The sequence below is a fragment of the Macadamia integrifolia genome, chromosome 12 (assembly GCF_013358625.1).
Source record: "Macadamia integrifolia cultivar HAES 741 chromosome 12, SCU_Mint_v3, whole genome shotgun sequence".
Taxonomy (NCBI): domain Eukaryota; kingdom Viridiplantae; phylum Streptophyta; class Magnoliopsida; order Proteales; family Proteaceae; genus Macadamia; species Macadamia integrifolia.
Genome location: NC_056568.1, coordinates 25,333,725 through 25,358,193, shown reverse-complemented (window position 1 = coordinate 25,358,193; position 24,469 = coordinate 25,333,725). Strand labels below are relative to the sequence as shown.

The 24,469-nt window shown below is 38.3% G+C and overlaps 1 protein-coding gene across 1 annotated transcript; it reads right to left on the bottom strand.

Annotated features, from left to right (window-relative positions):
* Positions 1-2,139: 2,139 nt before the first annotated feature.
* LOC122058251 (apoptosis-inducing factor homolog A-like) lies at positions 2,140-24,309 on the bottom strand. Its single transcript, XM_042620851.1, has 4 exons — positions 24,021-24,309; positions 12,440-12,696; positions 3,780-4,231; positions 2,140-2,654 (listed from the first exon to the last, which is right to left on the bottom strand). Exons 1-4 carry the CDS (start codon positions 24,134-24,136, stop codon positions 2,379-2,381), a joined length of 1,101 nt encoding a protein of 366 aa, XP_042476785.1. The 5' UTR covers positions 24,137-24,309; the 3' UTR covers positions 2,140-2,378.
* Between the last annotated feature and the right edge of the window lie 160 nt (positions 24,310-24,469).

The following is a 24,469-nucleotide window of genomic DNA, read 5'->3' as shown; positions in this document are numbered from 1 at the left end:
GAACATCAATTTTAAGATGTTCTTTCAACCCATTAGTAAAACACCTCACCTACTGCTCCGATGATAGTTTTTCTACTCATAACAACAATTTGGAAAACTAGTTCTGGTATTCTCTTATTGTCCCAGTTTGCCTTAATTTTGTTAGTTCACCAAAATAATCCTGGTAATGGGATGGGCCATACTTTACAAAGATTTCCTTCTTAAATTCCTGCCAAGTGAAAGGGGCATTTTCGCATTCATCCTTGAGGAGTTGGTACCATAATTGGGCATCACCTTCGAGGTTCCATGATGCTAATGGAACACGTTCCTCCACCGGCGTTCGATGGTATTCAAAAAACTGATCAGCACAACAAACCCAGCTGGTAGGGTCTTCCTCACCATTGTATTTGGGAAAATCCAGCTCACTACTTTGGGCAGCAGCGCCCCTGCCCCCTCCCCCCCGGAACCGTTGGACAGTCCATTGGAGGTCCTACCACCTTCACGTGGATGATTGTGGTGAGATCTCTCGCTAACTTCACGGCTCGCAGCAACATTATCCAGCTTTGTGTTGACCGCCGTGAACATCTGTTGCATCGACTCCATCAACTCCTCAAACTTCTGACCTTGTGTGGCTGCCAAGGTCTCCTTCTCCGCCTCTAATCAATCCAAGCGTGTGTCGGCCATGCCTGGCCCTGATACCAAGCTGTTATGAGCAGGAGCATGGTATCAGGTGATCCTTACAGATGAACTCAAACTTCCTCGGATAGACTCCCAAGTCAAGTGGGTAAGCTCACGTGATCGGCCCTTGTTCTTGCGCCTACCTATTGTGAAAGATAGGAGAGATACAAGCAGTGGTTTCTTCGAGGGAAAAACCAACCTCCAACTTAATTCATTAATGTCCAGATGTCCTTACACTATTGGGAACGAGCCTTCTATATTGACGGCTTTCCACTTCCTAATTGATAGCAACAACTCTTAAACAATAAAATCACAACTACAACTCCGAAAGAGCAGGTCCTTCCTAAAGAATAGGACTTACAACTTGCATGGACTCTTATCTCGTTCTACTCCCTAACGACCCCAACTTAATTGAATAAAAATAGGAAACTACTAGTAACACGTATCATGTAGCATATGATGGTTCTCTATTAGTTCACCTCCACTGGCATATGATTATTTTTGTATTCTAGGGTTGTAGAGAACCTACTATATTAAATCTTCTTTTGTGACACAAATGCCCCAACCGAGAACAAATATTTCTTGTCACAATTATTCTCAATTAAAATAATTAGACATGCATTTTCATAAATTAATGCTAATGCATATTTGATCATCGCCTCCCTAATCTTGATTTTTTTTTTTTTTTTATGGAAAATAAAAATTCGTTAAAACAGAGACAGATCAAGATTATCGTTCACAAACCCGAAATATTATCAGTTCAAACCTTCTAGCTAATTGATCAGCTACCGAAATCATACATCTATTTTTCTTCTCAATCTTACAACATTTAAATTGAGATAAATTGTTCCTAATATCAGGTAAAAAGGGAAAGATTTCCAAGAACAGGGGTGATGCTGCAGCATTCTAACGACCTTTTCACAATCAGACCAGATTGCGGCGTCCAAGATTCCTAATCGCGTTGCCTGGTATAATCCTTTGAGCATTTTTCTGGCTTATGATTCCTGTTTATTCCCTGCATACCCAGAATTTAAAGATGCACATTTGCCATCTTCAAAAGTAACAGTAGCCCAACCAGCTTTGTAACAGCTAAGATCAAAACTCCCATCGCAAACAATCACACAAGAGTTCTTGGGTAACAACCCTCGGTATTCTGGTCAATGGAAAGAACTTCCATTCGAGAAAGATTATTATCAAGGCTTGAGAGGTTAATAAGGTTAAGATCTGGACCCTTCTATTGATGTTTGAAACAACAGATGTGGGATTAAACGATTTTCCTTGTTTAGCACAGTAATTCCTAGCTATCCATACGAAATAACAAGTTACAGCAAACACAGAAAGAAAGAAAAATTAGATTTTGACAACTGAGATGGGTTTGGCAGAGTCAGGAGTGTATCCTCTATTGAGGATCCATGAAGGTGCTCTGTCCTTAATCCTAAAATTCTCTTAGTAACAGAAAAATAAAGAAACCAGTGCCACTCCTTTTTCTTGAAAGTTTGTTTTTGAATTATAAAAGCCAACCATTATGTTTATAACATGACAAATATCTCTACATTGAACAACATTCTCTCCATGAAACCACATGAAAATCACAACCTATTCTATACAGATGAGTAACAACTTATAGAACTATAATAGTGCATATGTCTTACATTCCAAAATATATTTCATTAATTCTTACCTATGCAAATGGCTACTGAAGTATTACTTTCACTCAGCTCTCATTCATCCTCCACAGGATATGATTCTAGGCCCATTTCCTTCCTTGTCTTCCCAACAAACAGGTCCCTGGATTTGATATATCCAGGAACGCATCCACTTATTGTCACGAAGGGGAGCTGTGCCACACCTTCTTTCCTCCCTAGCGAAACAAGTGCAAGTGGGCTACCAGTCTTGTATTTTTCCAGCTTTCTTTCGTTTTCTCCATTCATCAAAAGCTTCAAGTTCCTGGCAGTCACTAAAGCATGCTTATGTGCAATGTAACCTTGTTTGATTTCCTGTGATTTTTAATTTCCACCAGGAACAAAAATAATTAGGCATTAAAATTACTGAAGAATATGTGAAAATGCTACAGCATAAATAATATTACATTTAGTTGACAAAAAGATGAGAATTTTAATTTTTTCTGGTCTGGGCCCACATATATGGGATATGTCTTTTGAAAAAGGATTGAGATATGCTCCTGAACAGTTCATGCTTAAGATTTCTTAGCCAAAGAATCAGCACCATGCAATGATTGCAACTATGTACATTTACCATATACAATTTGAGAGGAGGAAATTCTAAGCACCATGGATACAGATGGGATGGCTAAAAGTCATTTGATCATGCGGATTTTGGCCCAAGCAATTCACTAGATGATGCACATTTAACAACGGGACTCAATCTGCTGTCTATGTGATATGCCCATTATCTCTCTGGAACAATATTAAAGGGTTTTGCAACCACAGATCAAAGCTGAACCCCTGAACTTTATTTAGAGGACAAAAACTGTATAGCCCCACTAGCATGAGAGCACCTCCTGTGTTAGCCAAGTGGTAATATATTATTTTTTTAATCCAATATGGTACAAACAATGCAATACGTCTAGGAGATTCTCTACACCAAGAAATTAGTTTGACAGTTCTTTAGGTATCTAGAAAATTATGCCATTTTTAACCTCTATTTCGGTTTGGTAATAATTCACCATACCTATATATATATATATATATATATATGTAGAATGCTACCCACTTGCGTTCCACCACGCCTAGACACAGCATCCATGGAAATACCATGCTGCCCCTGCCCCACCATGCGCTGAGGATGCTCCCCTGCTCCCTCACGCTGGCCCGGGCGCTGACATGCGCCAGTGCCAGCAGGTTAGTGTTCTTTTTCCATATATATATATATATATATACACACACACATTATTGACTAGTCCAAAAAGGAACCAATTTTTTCAAATTGGACACTCATGGTTGATACGCAGCAGGATGGCCAGCTAGGCTACATGTTTGGGACTTTGAGCACGAGAGGCACAATGTTTCATGCATATTTGTGTGCCAGGGCTGCCCAAAATAAGACTTGGCTTGCATTTACAATGCCTTTTGTGGTCAATCAAGTTATATTTAACACATTACCTGAATGTCAGTAATATCCCCAATGGCAAAGACGTTCTTCCAACCTCTAACCCTCAAGTTCTCATCAACCTTCAATCTCCCATGCATATCCAACATATCCTTTAGTATGGTCTCCTTTAGCCAGGCAGAACCTATTGGTTTACCAACACAAACAAAGTGGATATCAGCTTTTATAGTTTCTCCACTGGATGTTTTATATGTCCCATTTCCATCTGATACAGAGTTCACGTCGACTGACTGCCCCAGAATCACTTCAACCTTCTTCGAGGTCAACCAATCCAATGCCTTGGTAGAAGCCTTTTCTCCAACGAATTCTAGCAACCTTGATCCTCTCTGAACTAGAGTAACCTTCTTCCCAGGGAAATCAACAGCAATCTCTGCAGCAAGTTCAACACCAGTGGGACCCCCTCCAATGATTAAAATTGAACCAGCAGCTTTTATCTTTTGGTATTCTGCCATTATAAAGATAACACAGTTAACTGATTGTGAATAACGGTTGTAACTTCTACCCAAAAAAAAAAGAATAACTGTTGTAACAACATAGCAGTCACTTTGTTCAAATAAAAGGACAGAAACCAGGTGATGCATAGAGGGGGGGGGGGGAATTCTAGCAGGGCCTATCATGCAGACATGGGAATGCTGCCCATAGTAACAAATACTGCACGAAGTTAAAAAGGAAAAGTGGCAAATCACAAAGAAAGGTACAGGAGAGTTGGAATTCTCAACTGTAAAACTGGAATTCAAATAATACCCAGGTCCACATGTATTGGCACTGTGTCATTAGATTCTGACCAATAATGACAGATTGATAGTCCACACTCTTGCCATGCTGAACCACCGTACCATTTGAACAATGGTTCAACAAATTGACCAAATTAGATATCAAATATTTCAGCAAGATTACCATTAAAAAGAAAAGTCGACAAATGGGTTTAGAGTATAATCCATCCAAACTAATTGCAAAAGAGTACTACTAAATCTGATTTTGTCAACATATAAACCTTGAGGACAGTTACCACATGCACAGCTCAATATTTTAAGATTTATACTTTTAATCCAAGGCGGGACTTTTTTAAAAGATGGAAGGCCTGAAGTTTAGATCTACAGAAGTGATATGATACTCAGTCCATGCTCTATCACTCTTTTCTATAGAGACTAATTTTATACCAGCCGCTGTAGCATTATAGACTGTATTGTTACTCTTGCTCCCATCGGATAAATTAAGATGATGAAGTTGAGAATATTTTGAGAAGTAATGCAAGATAAGAAAAATAAATATGTACGAGCATAAAATTCTAAGAAAATTACACCAATGATTCTCCTAGATAGCCCACTTAGGAAGGCATTCATGTATGACCTTGATATATGCCACACGGCAGTCTGAATTGGGTCCAAATTTTAGAGTCAGGTAGTAATTTGGTGCTAATCCTGAACCAGTGAAACCCAATAGAAGATTAGCTTGCAACAGGATCATAGATGTCGGAATAAGCACCAGATTAAGAGAAAATTGAATAATTCAATCAAAACAAATTAAGGTAGATTTCTGTAATCAGCCAAAATAACAGGTATGCAAAAGATGATCTAAATCTGATGAACAGATTCAGATATATGGAGTAATCCTACTGGGAATAGGATTCCTGATCAAATCGACCCGAAGAAAAATAGGATAAAGCCAAGCTCATAACTTCTATCGCAGCTTGGTTTTTGCTCTTTAGTACTCCTAAGCCCAGTCTCTTCTTTCCCGTTCATATGAAAAAGACCAGTTATGCTAATCTCGTTAGGCCACCAAAACCAAGCCCAAACCGATAAAACCGACCGAAATAGACCAATAAAACCCGAACTGAACAAAACCAATCCTTATTGGATTGGTTTTGGACTGAGGTATGTTGGGACTGGCTGAAAACCGTTCCAAACTGAACCGACCAATAACCAAACTGAATGAAACCGATAAAAAAATAAATGATTATAAGATTATAAATTGGTGAATTGACTATCCATTTTTTACAATATTAGTGAGAAAATTTTTTATTATAAGGGGAATTGTTACAAATCATTGAATATTAGGTTATGAATAGAGAAATTGATTTGTAAATTGTATTAATGCTTCCCTTGATTTCCTTGCTCACTATAAAACTAGTTGGATAATTAAATGAACGATTGGATATTAGGGTTCATTTTGTGATTTCAATATTAGTTATCTTTTTAGTAATTTTTTATCCACTGGTTTCAATATTAGTTATCTTTCCTTTACAACGATAAACCATGATTTAATAAAAAATTTCAAGTGTTTTTTTGGTCAAATCTTGTAACTATAAGTTATGAATGTAAGATTTCATTATGGTTCAAGCACAATTATAAACCAATTTAAACCGGTATTAGCCCGATATTGAAAAACCCAAATAAATCGAAACCAAACCAGACCAAAACCGAAACCGATTCAACCCAACCGAAACCAAACCGAACCAACCGATTGACACCCCTACCAAAACCCATCGCACCTTTGGCAGGAGGAGTTAGAAAGGTGAAAAGAGTTAAAAAGTTGGAAGTTGCAGAATTCGATGGACAAATTATGGACCTAAATTAGAATTCAGTTAAAGGAGTTAAGTTTCTATTCAGTCAGAAATCAGAACCAAAAATCATAAATGGAAAGCAGAATTGGAATAGTAAAGTGAAATCAGACTTGCAGTGGGAAAACAGGAAAACAGGATAATGCAGACAAGGATAGAAAAACTAACCAGGCCTTCAACTGCAAGATTTTTTTTATCAGAAGAACAACCAATAATAACCAAGGTAGGACAGCAAAACAACAGATCAGAATTAAGGAAGAAAACAGATCTTTGTAAATCAGAGTTTCGAACCCAGAAGCTGGAGTTTACGAAAATCATGAATAAACATCCACAGAAACAGAAGAGAACAGATTAGCTCTATCGGTTCTGGTTCCTGTTCCGTAAAGTCACTACAGGACAAAAATCAAGAGATTTTTAATATCTCAAAATTGGCTGGTCAGAAACAGCCCAAACCTAGGTCGAGTCTCACTTTGGTAGGGAGGAAGGTTCGACCAGAATTTTAGCTAAAACCTATGACTGGAAGTGCTTCAGGGAGCAGGGAAACGATTAGGAAGCTAATGAAAATTCTGGGCAGAAATGATAAGAAAACTGAATTTAATACCTATAGAAACTTGAGCAGATCAGTAACACTCTGTGTAGATGAGAGAAGAAGAAAATAAGCTAAGGAAGAGGACTTCTCGGGCTTCACACCATACAGAGTCAATTGGATCAAATACCAATTCCATCAGCCTTGATCAAACACAAGAAAACTCTTCATGAAGAAGACAATAGCAGCAGCCATTAATTTGTTTATCAAAAGCATTATGAGCTTTAGGAGCCTCCTCTTCTTTATTTACAATGTTGATGGGGGAGGGAATTACAAAATAGAAGGTGGAAACCTTAATTTAGTTTCCTAATATAATACTTACTAAAAACTGAAATTAGAAACTAACTACTAATGACTTTAACCCCTAAGAAAACAAAAATAACTTAAATTAAACCCAACTTAAAAGGAAACAAACTAGTAATCCCGTAGGCAATCTTAAAGTCCCTTTTTTAGACCCACAAAAGTGGCTCATTACACTCCAAACCACATGGACTGAAAGCCCAACACATATACAACCCAACCCTAGACTTATTCCTAATAAAACAAGCCTAGTTTGGTGAAGAATCTACATCATTGGAAATCAGTTCCAAGTTTGAATTTTGACACTGTAAGAAGGTACAGAAGATAAATCGATTGCTATGTATGTAAGCCGAATTGAATTCCAAGGCTAGATGTGACTTTTTCAAAAAATTCCTAGTTGGAGTAGGAATTCAAGAAACCAGCAAAAAGATAGGATTTTAATGCTAATAACAGAATCATAACTAGAAATTGATATGAAGAAAATAAATTCATAAGCTAACGTTGAAATCAATTGAGGAGAAGAGAAGGAATAGAGTATGGAATACAAATCCTGTATGCCAAGCTCAACAGCTCCAAATCTCTTTAATGAAATTCATATTCTTTAGTCTTTACTCAAAAAATCTCCAATTGATTGGGGGGGTGCATGGTTTAAAGTATCAGTACGTATCGTATCGTATCGACCGATACGTAATTGTATCGACCCTTACCAATACAATATATGAAAATTTTAAAATCCTTTTGTATCGATATGTATCCTACGACACATACCGATACGTACCGATAATCTATTAAAATAAAAAATCAAGGTAAAATGTATGTTTCGGTATATATCAGTATGCATCGACCGATATATACCGATACGGTGCGCTACAGTCATATAATGGCCAAGATGGGTCTTTTTTAGAAGAACATGATTTTTTTAAGGGTTTTTATTCCAAAGTTGCTGCCAGCCATTTTTCTCTCTAATTAAAGTGGAAATTAAAATTGGAAACAAGGATTTTACATTTATGGGACAACTACAAACCTTGGATTCTTAGTGCGATACTCTCAATTTAGTATTTATGCATAATACATGTTATCTATAACTTTTTTTAACTATTTTTTATGTAAAAGTGTATAAAAAAGTGTTTCTTATCCATTTATGTGCGTATCTTTAGCATATCTTAGATACGATACGATACCCTCCGATACGTATCTTAATTTTGGCCGACCAATACTGATACTTATAATCCTTGGGGGCTGTATATATATATAAAGACCTTCTAAAAAATTCCAAAATTGACTAATAATAAGACTCCTAATCACTCTCTTATACAGACATAAATTAAATAGAGTCAAAATAGAACTCTTGAAAGCTATAATAGAGGCCCATTACATCAATAAACCTCAAAATGAAAATCCGAAGACCCATAGAGCCCACAATAGGGGCGAAACAGGGCCAGGTTGGGCCAGGTTTCTTAAAACCCCAGCCCAACCATAGGTCCCCAAAACTCAACTTGGCCCTAATCGACCTTGATTAGGCTAGGTTGGCCCTAATTGACTCTGATTTTTGGCAGGGTCGGGCTAACCTTGATTGACCTTGTTTTTGCCATTTGTGTCATATGCATTAAAAAAATTAAAAAATAAAAAAGCACCAATAGATCAAATGATCAATGCGCAATTATAATTATGAAGTGCAACATAATAATAGATGTTCAAGACACCTAACCATAAGAACCAATGACCAAATTTCATTATTTTAAACAAAAGGATAGGATGACAACCCAAAATTATATTATATAAATCAGGGTTAAAATCTGGGTCGGGCTGGGGCCTAGGTGTCTACCCAAGCCCTGTCCAACCTTGACCCAAGGTCAGTGTTTTTCAACCCTAGCCCGCCCTCAAGGTTAGAGATCTTAGCCCAGGCCCAATTCAGGCCTAGGGCAGGTTCAGGCCATCGGGGCCAAACTTACACCCCTAGAACCCAACCATGGGGCCGAAATAATGTCTTCCGAGGCTCAATTGGCCTGATTAAACACCTTTAACTGCATCAGATAGGGCACATTTCTCATATATTAAGTTTCGCCAAAACGGAAATGGGCATACAACAAAATAAAGCTTTGAAAATTCACTAAGAAAATGAAACTTCGCAAAAATAATTGAAAACAAATAGAAAATACAAGGAAACCAATATGGGGACAATTTGACTGAATTTGACTCTTGAGTTCAACATGTGCCAATTCAGGCAATGCCTACATATCAAACAGCACAACTAGGTGAAATTTATAGGAAGATATTCTTATGTGAGCTGTGGAAAGTATACTTAAAGAAAATTAAGAGGAAAAAAAATGCTTCAATCAAGATATTCCTTTTACTTCCTTTAAACTAAAAAAACAGAACACTGATTCAAAGAAAATACTAATATAAATCATAGTTTTTTTATTCAACAAGAAATTATAAAGAAATAATGACGGGAAAAGAAAGAAAGAAGAAAGCTCAGTAAGTATCATTCTCAGGTCACTCCTAAACCCCTTAATAGCAATTAGATAAATAATGGGAAATAGAGCCCAAAAGAATTCTGAGTTGTTGTGTCAAACATAATATTTAATTGCTATTTTTACTTATTAAAAAAATTCACTAAACTGCTTTTTAAAGGAAGCTAAAAGATAGAAACAAAAAATATATAGCTCCCTCACAAATTGCTCTTATTGCATCTTTTGTCACAAAAACTCCTATACACTATCTCTCCCTTTCCACGGTGCCAGCTTTGGTTTCTAATAAAGTTCAACAGAATCAAATTTCAAAAGAACTTGTAATGGTATGGATGAGAGCAAGGGACTACCTATCACCTTGTTGATTGGAATAAGGTATATATAAGGCTCAGGAGGAACAAAGTATAGGATTACAGGAAAAATAGGAAGAGGGTATGCTTAGAAGATCAGTGAGTGCAGAAAGAATTGGACTTCTTCATATTGGGAGACTCGACTACTGACATCTACATATAGATCAGGCCTATGGAGATGAATCATGAATCAAAGGGAATCTTTCCTGCAAGTAAATAAAGTTAAAGTGGAAAATGATCTGCAGATTCTTTTTAGAGTGACATTTGGTGCTGAGACACAGCTTGAAAGTACTATTTCCACAAGCTAATGGCCATTGGAACGTTTTTCAACACACTAATCTGCTAGATTTAACTGAAACTGTTGATTGAATAAGGAGGAAAACGACAGAAGATTTGGAAATGAAAAGTTAAGGTGGCTTTATTGTTAAGTCTTACCATCATATTTTACCCACCACCTAGTTTGGGCTGAGGTGCAATTCTTCATGTTGACCGCATATAAATGCAGTTTTCTGAGCATCGATCATCTGATGACTAGGGGATATTTGTGTCTAACATATGCATTTTTTGTCATAAGGCTGCAAAAACAGTTTCTAACCTCTCTCACATTCAGGCCTTTCATGATGTAGCTGGAAGGAAATGTTGAAGTCAATGTGTCGCATGGGTGATGTCTGACTAAATTACCAAGGGGTAATCAGTCCCAATAGAGTACATCATAATAATAAGCTCCAACAATTCACAAAACTTAGGATCAGATCTCAGATCAAGGTTCAAGAGATCCTGAAACTTGGGTCAAGTGAGCCCTTTTGGTCCAATATAACCCTAAAATCTCATCTTCAATAGATCACAGGCTGAAGAGATCCACCACAGTCACAAGTAGGGCAGAATTAGGTTCAACAAAGCTCAATTGGGTAGCCACAGCAGCAATAGGCCGCGGACGGACCCGAGCTCCTGGTTGAGTCTCTCTTCTAAGGTCACCAGCAAGGCCCTAAAATCCTGCAGCAATCGGAGTTCAGACCTGGGAGATACAGCACTCGAAATTTCTTCCCGGGAAAACCGTGTAATTGGAATCGATAGCCTGGTTGTGTGCTTTTCTGTTTAGCAAAGGTTGGGACTTTGTTCTCCAAATAATAGTGAATAAATAGAAGAAGAATAAAAGGATAGATGTTGGAGGAGGATGACTACCTCAGCCTTGGGCCTCTCACCCACAGTTGTCTCAACTATTGAAACATCCTTTCTCAGGAACAAACTAGCAAGCAAAGCTCACAAAATATCATTAATCAACTACGTTCCAGCAACTACACCAACCTCTTTATAATTTATATAGTAGAGGCTTCGACTCAATTACATAGAAAGCTCTAAATTAGGAAACAAATGGAAAATAGAAACTAAGACTTTAGAAACTAATCCTTCCTAAACTAAATTGCTTGCTAGCTAAGAAGACAACTAAATAGAAACTAAATGTAAAATGCTCAAATCTGGAAAATCAAGGGTAGAATACCATATTTGTTAAATTCAAGAGCCACTATATGGGTCCTATAGCAGGTTAGGAATGAAAAAGGTATTCGAGAACCATGACAATTGCGACTCTTTCATGTATACGGTGCAACCCAATCTTTGTTTTTCAAGCTTCTAATCCTTTTTTTTTTTAATCAAAATATCTAATTAACAAGAAATTCACTCTTCATAGTAATAGGTGTTGTATTTGTAAATTTATGAAAATTCTAGATGTGAAAATATGAAGAATTCGCTCATGAAAAGGAGAACTAAGAATAGGAAGAAATCAATATGGTTCTGTCCAGAATGAAGAACAATTTAGTTTGAATCGCTTTCACTGGTACAGAATTCAAGGGGGCTAAAACCTTGGCCAGCAGAACTTAATAGCCCCCCCTCCCGCGGGGACGATCTTCTTTTCTCATTCTTAATTTTTCTTAGCCTTATCAGACAAAGTTAAAACAAAAAAATTATTAAGTTTTTTGGCCTTATATAACATTTAAAACACTAGTAATAAGTTTCTTTCTTTTTTCTTCTTCTTCGTCAGTAAAATAATCATTTAGGTTAGGACAATTTATATTTTTTTCTTATTTAAAACTTAATTTCAATGTTAAGTGACTTACAATGAGAGAGTCTATCAATATATTTGCCTAATTATATAATTAATTGTCCATAGTTTTGAACAAAAAATAACACTTAGAAATAATACTATAAGAAATGACATGGCAGTAAAAGCAGACCTATTTAGTTATCACATTAATACCAAACAAGCAGTTTATAAGCAGTATTAAGATTGTTTAGGGGAAAAAGAAAAATAAAAGCAGGAATTAAGAACATATTACAAATATTAGTATATTCCTAGAAGGATTGCTCCTTTTGAAAATAGTATTAGCACCTGCTTCATACTGTTGGAGCTTTTCAATTCTTGATGTGGGAACAGAATCAGTGTGGCCAGTGGCTAAGACAAGATAATCATAGGGAACCAGAAGCCCGTCCGCAGTTAATACTTCAGTGTTGGTGATGTTAATTGCATGAGATGTGATTATACGTCCATTTTTGAAGTAATCAGTATGCCGGATCACTGACCTCTTTGCAAAAGATGGCTCCACCATTGATCTCAAGCTCGCCCATGTAATTTCAAAATACTCCTTACTATTTAAACAAAACAAGCCCAAAATGAATAAGAAAACAGTAAGTGAAGGAAACTATTGTATTGTATATATAAAGCGAGATCCTGGGTAGCTCAACATGCACAAAAGAACTAAGTATTGGCATTTCTTATGCATTGGCATCCATGCCCTTTTTGCACAGTTTGGAAAGGATAAAGATCCAACACTTGGGTACCAGAGTATTCAAATTTTGGGATGTAAGAATCTAAGGATTGGAACCTTTGTTCTCACAATTTTATGATCAAAAGGAAAGATTGATGCATATAAAACACTGAATTAGGCTTATTCTAGTGGGAATAAGCCTCGAGTTGAGTTATATATGTGTTGGGCCTTTGGTCCAATAGGTTTTTCTTTGTAATAGACCACTTTCATGGGCCTAAAATATGGGTTGGAGGTACGAATACCAGATTTTATTTATTAATTTAGTTGAGTCTTTTATTTCTTATTTTATTGTCATTAAAGCGTTTTAGTTTTGCTGGACTAGGGCTCTTTCAGTCCAGCCTTATTAAACTGTTTTCCTTTATTTTAGGCTCAGTTTTACTAACAACAAACTACCTCAAAGGTAGGCTATTGGTTGCAGGAGTTTTAGGCCTAGTTTTATTCTTGCGATGGTTTTTTTTTTTTTAATCATATGTTGTAAAGGCTATGCCTCATACATGAATTTGATTAATGGAATTGGGTTTCAGGCCTTTAGTTCTGTGAGATTCAGAACATTTACTGCTGTGAGATGCAGTGAAGCCCTTGGTGGGATGCCAAGTTAGTGATTCAGGTAGGATTCCTGAAGCACATATCATATCTTCTTTTCTTCTTCCAGATTCACTTTCCAGCAAACCAGGTTAGTTTCTTAAAGTTTATTTTTCCAGCGCATACTTTATATGATTGATTCTGATTTCTGAGTTAAGTTCCTGGTTAGTACTTCTTCAATTAAATCAAATATGAATTACAGTTACTGTTTGATCAATAAAAGTCAAGTCTTCAAACTGGTTTAGGGCTTCCTCCTAATAGGATTTTCTGATTTCTTTAGTTTTGGACCTGAGATTTCAGATCTGTTTTCATACATATTAATCGGATCAGTTTCTTAAGCTACTCCAGATTTCAAAATCTGATCTTGCTGTTGTTTTCTCAGAAACGTATTTCAACTCTGATTTCTGGAAAGTTCAATTCAGTTATTGTTTCCAAGACCTGATGTAAGATTTCTGCTTTTTTTTTTTATATTGGTGATATCAAATCTAATGCAAATAAATAAATAAATAAACAAAAGAGAAAACAATGTACAAAAACGAGGGGTTGATCCCCCTAAGACACTAAGAGACAGGCCTTGCGAGAGCAGGGAGCCAAAGGAGACCTATGACGAACAACAAGGCTAGGGGAGCCCCAGAAGAGGGCCCGCCCCAACCAACCCAGATGGCAGCAAACTATCTAGAAGACCAAATGGGTTGAACATCCCATTTCTCCACAAGTCATTGATTCCTAGGGGTATTGGCCCTCTTGGGAATGAGGGCCTGACAACATTTCTCCACATCCGACCAAATGCTTCTAATAATGATTGGAATAGTACTAGTCTTATTCCGGCAGATGCGGAAGTTCCTTTCCATCCAAATGTTGGCTATGGAACAACAAAATGCTAGCTTGGCAATGCATCCTATCCGATCTCCCTCGAATGAACTCTCCAGCCAATGAGCCTCCTACTCCACTCTCCTCCCAAGGCCCCTTAAAGGAGAACATAGCCTAAAAATCACTCCCTAGAGAAAAACCAAAGTTTGGCCGCCATTACAGCCAAGCTGCTCTCCCCCCCTCCCCCCCAATTTACATCTCTTTCCCTCTCTTCTCCTTCTCTCTTCCTCTCCCCCCCTCCCTCCACTACTCAGTTTTCTCTTTTCTTCACCCTCTCCCTCTCACCCTTTATCCTCTTTTTCCTCCACTGTCTCACACGATCTTGGAGGTAGCAATCCCCTCTACTGACTCCCCAAAACTTCTTTCTACCGTCATGACTACAATCTGATTTTTCGGGGACCTTTTGTGCCACCGGCCTTGCCACAGCACAAATCTGGTGGAACCATGTGGCGATGCTCTGTTCGGTTGTGTGATGTATAAGTTGGACAAGTCGCTGCTCAGAGTCCATGTCGTTTCTCTATTTGGGTGTGCTTCTGTGCTGCCAGCCATGCCGTTGCTCAGATCCAGTGGGATCTTGTGCCTCTGCTCTATTTCGAGTGCTGCCCGGCCTTGTCGTTGTATGAATCTGGTGGAACCATGTGCCGATGCTCTGTTCGGGTGTGCGATGTACAAGCCGGACAAGCCGTTGCTTAGAGTCCACTTTGTTTCTCTCTTTGGCTGTGCAAGCCGGCCATGTCATTGCTCTGATCTGGTGGGACCATGAGCTGCTCTTCTGTTCCAAGTGCCGCCGGCCATGCCGCTACTCTGCTCAGATGAGAGCAGAGTTGCTTCGCATCTTTGTGGGTCTCTCTAGGCTCCCCTGTTTGTCTCATATCAAATCATCTTCACCGCCGGCGGGGCCTGCTTCGTTTTGACAGCCTACTCTGCTTCGACAGCCTCCTACATGGCCAACAGTCTGCAAGGCTGCCAACTATGCTTGGCTGACAGTCGCTTCGCCATCTCCATCTGCAAGCCAGGCACCCCTCCTCTGCAGCTGTCTCCTCCTCTAGGCCAGCTACTCACTAGGCCGTGGCCCTCGGCAAGGCCAGCGCACTACTCTGTGACTACCTTCTTGCCAGCGGTGTTCAGATTTTTGTCCTAGCAGCTTGGAAGATGATGTGTTGACTGTTGAGATTTTTTATTAGGGTTTGAGGAACCCTGCCTGAAATTGACCGGGTTGCCCTTTTTCTTTGTCCTGGGCTCCTTAGCTCGTCTTCAAGCCCATGTGGGCTTCTTTAAGCCCATGTGGGCCTTGGAAGCAGTCCTGTATGGGCTTTTGTTTACCTTTATTGGGTTTATTATTTCCCCTTTGGGGCCCTTTGAGGATATATCCTCCCTCCCCCTTCTTTTAATGCATTTATTATTCACCCGGAAAAAAAAATTCACTCCCCATAATTAGGAGGTGAAAGGGAAATCAAAAAATAGATGGTCCCTACTTTTCATCCATGCCCAACAGTAGTATTGAGCTACCTGAATATAGATTGTTTCCGGAATTGGTCTCTGATTGGAAGGGCATCCAGCATACACCTCCATGTCTGTTTGTTGTTATAACTGAAGTCTGTTATCAGCATTCTGCTTAATCTGAATGTGTTTGATTAATGTTCTGATATCCTTTGAGAGTTCTTGGTTTCCACTTCATGTGGGATTCTTCAGTAACTAAGAATCTAACCATTAGATTGAGACCAGTTTCTGATATATTATTCATCTGTTGAAATTAAGGATTCGACCATCTTTTTGACCAGATCGGAGTTGTTGATCTCCTGATATTAGATTTCTCTTCAAACCTAGTTGCTAAACCTGTCACTGCGGTTCTGGTTATTTTCTAGATTTCCAAAACCTACCACCACTTTAGGCTTCTAGAATCCCATCAAAGATTCTCATCCAAAAGTAGCAACAATAAAGTCAAAAGCATTAATCACAGACCCAATCTATCCCGTGATGCTTCAGATCATTAATTCTAGATTAAAAGAACCAGAAATGATAATGCCATAAGTACTTGTATCATTATTCGGCTGTTCTAGTACATAACTAAGATTACTGAAGCATAAACACCAAGAGAATATGCTCTGGCAATTTGAGGTTGCAGAGGTGGTCCAAAGACACCAAAACCTCAAGAACACCACAAAAAGCTCGAACATGTGACACCAATACCCTTGATTAAACGTATTTTATTGAGAATGTTCAAGGCAACCTGTGCAGCATGGAATACCCCCAGCATATGCACCTCCCATTATCCAAAGCCAAGCATTTCATTTTTTGTAGTGTTATGTAAATTTACTTCCAAGCTTATCATATCACTGCTCCTTATTGTTAAGCAAATGATCATATGAGTATATGACACCACCACAGTAAGTGGCAGCTCCAGCTACTTGGATTGAAGAGAATCAGGAAGTACTAATATAAGGTAGAGAGCCTGTACTTTTAAAATTGTGCAATATTTTCCACAACATTGATCTAACAGATAAAACCTCTAGTTTATACAATTGAACCTCTACCAATTAATATCACTAGGACCTTGGTTGCCCATATATACTACATAAATTTCTACTCAAAAGCTATACTGGTATACTAGGAATTATTATTGAATGATAAAGGCTAATGTTGCGACCTAGTGGTCAAGTGGTCAAAACAGCCTCTCGACATTCTCAGGGTAAGGCTGCATAGTTCTCGTCCCCCCGACCTCACACATGCGGGAGCCTTGTGCACTAGGTACACCCTTTGATAAAGCCAAAAAAATTTACTAGGTAAGGACATCACTTCATCCATGATCACATGTTTTTGAACATCAGAAATATGCTCAATTTTAGTTTAAATAAATATGCCCATATAAAATTAACTGACTTCTTTGTTATACATTTTAACGTACCTCAAAGGCTTGAAATTTAGCTATGGCTCTATTATTACTAGAGCACTTTCTCATTTCATGTTCCTCCATTAATCCCAAATTATCGATGTGATTAATTTGGGCCATCCAAATTGAAGGAACATCAAAATTTCCAGATAGGACATTATTTTTATTTCCTCTTTCTATGCAAAGATATCTGCCTGTAAATTTGATTTGATAAAAAACATTACATGGAGCCAACTATGTCAAAAAATTCTCTTTGATGGAAAAGAGAAAATTTTCATTGGAGAAACTAAAAATCCAGCACAAATGTTACTACACAACCAGGCTGAAAGGTACTAGAAATACAGAGCTCACCCTAAGAAACAATCAACTGGATAATAGGTTGTCAAGATGGCAAACTAAACCATAGTTTTTAAGGCGGTAAGGCGACGGAGGCATTTGAGGGTCTTTCGGAGCGCCTTAGTGATAAGCGTCGCCATATCGACTAAAGTGTTCCTGTGTAATTTTTTTATAGAACCAATCTATTTGGCTCAAATCCTAGCTGAATCCTATTACTCATATGTTAAATAAATATTAAATGTTCATATTCATACCAATGTAAGATATTCATCAAGAAAACAAATCAATAAAGTGAATAAACTAAGTTCATCTTCATCAATCATTAATCATCAATCATCAATCATCAATCATCATCATCAATCATCAATCATCAATCATCAATCATCAATCATCAATATTCAATATTCAATCATCAATCATCAATCATATTAACATATAATATAAGTACATAATTATGGAACAAAATTATAAATAAAAAGAAAAGAAGACATAAAAAATATAAGTATTTATTATACTTACCTCTATGATGCCAAAATGAGTGCCTAAGCCCTAAGGTCATCCACTATATTTCTACTCCTATCAAAGAAGAATGAAGCTCACCGTTACCAAAGCAAGCTCACCGCTGCCGGAGCAAAATGGTCGCCTGGATCAGTGGTTCTTCCTTGTTCCTTGATTCCTTCTCAAAATCCTTCCTTAAAACCCTTTGACAAAATCCAAACCCTGTTTGGGAATCGTGTTTTTATTTTGTTTGTTTTGGTTATTTTTGGTGGAGTAAAGTTGATCCCATACATCTCAAGTGTTAACAAAACCATACACCTACCAATAAAAAATCTATATTTGGAATCTTTATCAAGTAATTTTAAAATATGTTTAAAAAAAAAAAAAAACGCATAAGACACCACGTCACATAAGGCGGAGCACTGCCTTACCATCTCTAGACCGCATCAGCGCCAAGGCGCTGCTAAGGCGTCGCCTTACTAGCGCGTTAAAAACTATGAACTAAACACAATAGGGGACTATGTATTCCAAACCCCTATTTCAATCATTCATCAATATTGAGTTCCCAGATCTGTAGAACCATCCCATAAGATGTTCATACTGGAAGCACACAAGCTTGGATTTGACTGATGAGATAAAAGAGCCTCTAAGAGTTACACCTGCACCTATGAAAAAGGGCATATCAGGTACATTAGGCTCCCGCATGTGCGAGGTCCCAGGGGGCGAGAACTACGCAGCCTTATCCGGAGAATGTCGAGAGGTTGTTTTGATCGCTTGACCACTAGGCCGCAGCATTCGTACCTTACCATTGGACCAAGCACACCCCTATCAATCATCCCAAAAAAAACCATTACTACAACCAAGCCTGCTCTCTCCTTGCAAAAACACAACATTTATAAACGTTCTCCAAGTCACAAAATTACAAGGTGGATGGAATTTGCAGAAGATGCCTATTAAACACCATTTCAAGACTTACTACATATATGAATGTCAACTTTTCACTCCAGAGATTGAGATAATATCAAATCATAATGTTAGTCAATAAAACTATGTTGTGCAAAGAATATTTCAAAATATCTCAATCCATTATGCCATAACTTAAGGGTATTTAAATAGGCTAACTGCACTATCGACCTAGACCTTCTCATCGGATCAAGAGATTAAAGCCAACTCTTGACCAATACTTCCTGCTATGACAGTTAACAGTTGTAGCAGCTGATAGGAGCTTATTTTGGGTTTTGATTTTTCTTTTCAAGAATAAAGAAAACTACACAAACACGCAACTAGAAAAGAAAACAACACAGTTGAAACACACGCATTCCCACACACATAGAGGAACTAAAGCATCAATTATCAAGACACTGGAATCTGATATGTCCCAATGTACATTGGCCCTCCCTTTGCAAGGTCATCTGCCCAGGAATTCGCTAACCTTTTTCTCCATTGTAAGGAGACATTCCTAGTACATCTTAGCATCCTAGCTGGCCATGAAATGGGAGTATCTCCACCGGCCTATTTGAGTGCGTGACATCTACTTTTACCTTATATAATCAAATGACCACAAATCCATTGAGGCTAAACCAATCTAAAAGATAATGGTGGTTTTATTCATCCTTAGCCGAGTTAGATATGCCTATTGGTCCTGAATACACCAATAGGATGTACTTGTTGGAGTACTACTGTAAAGAGTTGAGAAGAGTTTGATACTTCTCTAACTCATTCTCCTGAACTCTCTTCTTCTTCTTCTTCTTCTTTCTCTTTCTCCTTCGCCTCTGCTCTTGTTCTGGTTCAACTTAACCAATAGCAATTTAAACTTGGTATCAGAGCTCCAGGCCAAAAGGTTTGAGAGTCGACCTGGGTAACCCCACGTAAGAATCAAAAGTGAGGATCTAAACTTCAACTTATGAGAAGATTTTATGGGATTTGGAGCTGCGAAGTACAGATTGATGAAGAATTTCATCAAAACAGAGTACCGCCAGCTCTGGAAACAAGTTAATCTCTCTCTCTCTCTCTCTCTCTCTCTCTCTCTCTCATTTGATGGCGAGTCCCACACCATTTGGGTGCCCCTAGGGTCTCATCTTAAAGATCCCCACATCAGCCGGTAATGCTTCTCTATATTTCTCTGCAACTTCAAATCCCATGGCATTCTACTGCAAGAATCATGGAAAATTTTCTGTTCATCATGCCCTTGAGAATATTATCTTGGTTTGTAGATGATTCTATTTTCTGAGCCTTGACGTTAAAAGATTGAGAAGTGTAGTAGTTTCTATTTTTACATGGAAATATTTATCCGGTTGCAATTTCTCTATGTTTGTGGTATTTTTTGATAACTGTAACTGAGTACTCTGTTGTTAGGAAGAAGATTGGGTTGAGTCCGAAATCTCCACCTGGTTAGGTATCCAACCAGCTCCCATTGTGTACTCATATAAAATGTCTGAAGTCAGTGGAACGATGAACTCTTCATCTGCCGAACAAGTAATGTTAACCCAAGTTTGTTTGCTTTAAGAGCAAAAACACCCAGATATAAGTTGTCAAGTTGGAGAACACCAGCTATCTAGACTGCGCTCACTCTATAAAATTATCGTTCAGAAGCCGTTGGAAGTTGGGATCCATAACTGGATAAGTTAAGGCTCCAAATCGCAGTGATCCTACATACCAGAATGGGAGATGGAGAACTCAATTGCAATGACATTAGAACCTGAAATTGGTAGATGGTTGATGTGATGAATTCCTTTGTTCATGATGACTTGAAAGAGGAAGTATATATGTAATTTCCTCCTAGATAAAATTTCTCACAGCTGAGGGCTACGTGTGCCAGCTTAGGAAGGCCCTCAATGGCCTTATATAATCCCCAAAGGTATGGTTCGAAAGATTTAAATGGGTAACATTAAGGAATGGGTACAGGGCGAAGTCAAGTGGATCATAACCTGTTCACTAGAAAAGGGAATGGCCGGATTACAGCCCTATGTGGATGACATTGGGGTAACTAGGAATGATTGAGAACTAAAGAGGCTCAAAACTTATTTTTCCCAATAGTTTGAAATCAAGGTTATGGGTAGTACTTTATAGAGCTTCTTAGGAATTGAAGCATCAAGGTCAAGAAAGGGAATTCATATCTGTTAGAGAAAGTATGTGCTAGATCTCTCGAAAGAAATAAGAATGTTAAGGGGTAAACCGCTAGACTCTCCCACTGTTCCAAAGCATAAGCTGGGGAAGAATAGTGGCTATTCATTGATTGATGCAGGGAGCCAGGGAGGTATCAAAGGCTTGTAAGAAAGTTAATCTACCTCTCACGGATATATGCTGTTAGAGTGATTAGCCAATTTATGCATGCTCCTAAGACTAGTCGTATGGATGTTGTATATCGCATATCAGATACTAAAAGTCCAGCGCAGGAAAGAGACTGTTGTATTCCAAACATAATCACTTAAGAATTGAGCCTTACACTTATGCTAATTGGGTTGGCTCTGTGAGTGACAGATATGGTCTACATCTGGGTACTGCACCTTTGTAGGTGTGAACCAGGTTACTAGGAGAAGCAAGAAAATAATTGTAGTTGCCAGATCAAGTTCTGAAGCCTAATTTAGAGCTATAATTCATGGTGTTTGTGAACTCCTCCTATGGTTGAAAAAGTTAGTTTAAGAATTGAGATATGAAGTTGATAATTCTATAAGACTATAGTGTGACAGTACAAGGCCGCTATCAATGTTGCCCACAATCTTGTGCAGCATGATCGAACAAAATATGTTGAAGTTGATCATCTTATAAAGGAAAAATTGATTCCAAGTATATTACCATCCCCTTTGTGAAGACGAGACCAATTGGCTGATGTGTTAACCAAAGGGACAAATGCTTCTCTATTCCATACCCTTAGAGCAATTGGGCACATATGATATCTACTTCCCACCTTGAGGGGGAGTGTTGGAATACTGTTGTAGGGGTTTGATGGGAATGTTATGAAATGTGGGTAATATAGGCACACATGCTGTTATGTAAGGGCATACTTGTAATTTCAGAATTTAGAGTGAATTATTTTGAGTTGAGAGGAGTTTGAAACTTCTCTACTCATTGTCCCAAACTCTCTTCTTCTGTTTCTCCTTCACCTCTCCTCTTGTTCTGGTTCAACTTAACCAATAGGAATCGTAATTGTATTTACTTTCACTAAGGTCTCTAATGACCTCCAGGGCATGGGTTATTGAAGGAGAACTCATCAATGTTCAAATTCACACAATAAATTGGAGGAGGGGTTCACTCATGCTGATCCAAATAGCAAATGAAGATAACCCTTCCAGAACCTCCATATATCTGAATATGGAGTTAAAAGGTAATAAATACTTCAGAAGGCAAACCATGACAATAACCCAATCCATCGGTTGCAGCCATCCCCTGAGCACTGATTATCTCTCCTCCAATATTATAATCCCACAATTATGGCATAATTGGCATGATTTTTTACTATTACAAATCTAAAATAAGATTAACAAAGATATTACAGCTGTGTTCTAATTGTTCCAGATAATTAGAGGAAATTGATAATGCATTGGTAGTAAAGTCATTTGAAGATGAACAAGCTATTGGAATGTCCTCATGCAAGAATGTTGAAGGGTGTTCATGCATCATGCCCTAAGCAAAGTACGAAACCATCCCTACATAGATCCAATATGCACCATCTGACATCCAAAACCATGTAAGGTGTGCATTCCAGAGTTAATTTCTGGTGCATGTGGTGTTCTCTAAGTAAAGACACATAGGAACTGGCTACGTTAATGCTTCAATTGATTGACCTTACAAAGTAACATTTTTCTTTCATAAAATGAGCTATTGGGTTGGGGGGAGGGGTTCTGAGCATCCCGAATGCTCAGAAAACAGATGTTTTCTGCAAAAAGAAAAAGACATATCCCCCTTCTATGCCATGGAGTGCAAATGTAGCATCCATAGTTTTGAAACTTAATCAATGGACCAGAACCCAGCTGTGTAGACTTTACACAAATGGATTTCGGGTAGAATTCATATTCAAAGTTGTAATCCATTGACTACCAAATTCACATTGAATCAACTCAGGGAAACACAGACAAGCTAACTACAAGGAAACACAGGCAAGTTAATTACACTCATCGAGTCAATATCTTGGAAATGTATAATTCAGCTTGGATTTCCTCCAGATCTAGTTCAAACTCCTAGTATTTCAGTTTCATTATGTTAGATCAAACACCAAGAAATACGAAAAATAAAGAGACAATAGATCCGCACGACACAAAGATTTAACGAGGTTCACACACTAGGGTGGTGTGCTACGTCCTCGGACGAAAAAAAAGATGTTTCACTATGCAGAAGAGAGATTACACCCAAGCAGTGGTGAGAAAACTCGCCCTGAAACCCTAGCTCGAAAAAACCCCAAAATACAACAAGCAACAGTAGATTATATATACTCCAAATCGCGGGTCGACCCATCGGGTCACGGTCGATCCGGTAGAACCATACTACGGGCCCCGCATTCCATACAAGTTCAGTGATGGGCTCCGGGGTTGGGCCGATGCTTCCATCACAGATCTCAACAAACTTCCCATTCAAGTCGCCACCAAAATATGCCGGAGCAGGTCAATCTTCAAAACGGGTCAAGAATTCGAGACAAACTTAACACATTATCTTGGAAGTAATCCATGAGTCCCCGAACAAACTCACTAGTTACTATATATAACGAATGTGATGGAAATTTCAGATTCTAAATCGCCGAGATGCCTCAAATGCGATATTAAGAGGATCAATGAATCTTAAATTTTCCAGAAGCCTGAAATTACGCATGAGACTTTGGGATAAAACTTGGTAATATTTATCGAATATCATCTCACCATTGGCTGTCAATCAAAACTCAAAAAGGACAACACAATTCATAGTTCTCTCTTGTATTTCTTACAAGTAAACAAGAAAAAGAAGGAGAAACGGAGAGAGAGAAGGCTTGGGAAGCTTACGGATCTATGAGGGTAACATCGGCACGGAATTGGAGAGTTTTTGCAAGAAGGCCACCTGCAACTCCTCCTCCAACAATCACGACCCTCTTTCCCTGAATCGACTCCTCTGTGGCCATTGCGTTGTTATGGTGTGAATGACTATTGAGACGACCAAAACATCATGGCAGCATTGTTCAAGAAGGGTTGGTTTTATAGAAATTTTCCTTTCCTTTCCTTTCCTTTTGACTGGGAGAATTGCCGGCGCAACTGCGGAGGCTAACAGCTAGCTGCCCCTCTTTATTTTAATATTATACTCCGCGTTATTGTTAGCATTGGTCGATCCTCGTCAAAGTCAAATGCAGCAAGTAACGACTTTCACACGGGAGACGATACCACCGAGGATACAGTCCGAGGGACCACCAGCTCATGTCGGCTGGCTACAAGAGATTTCAAAATAGAAATTTTTGTGA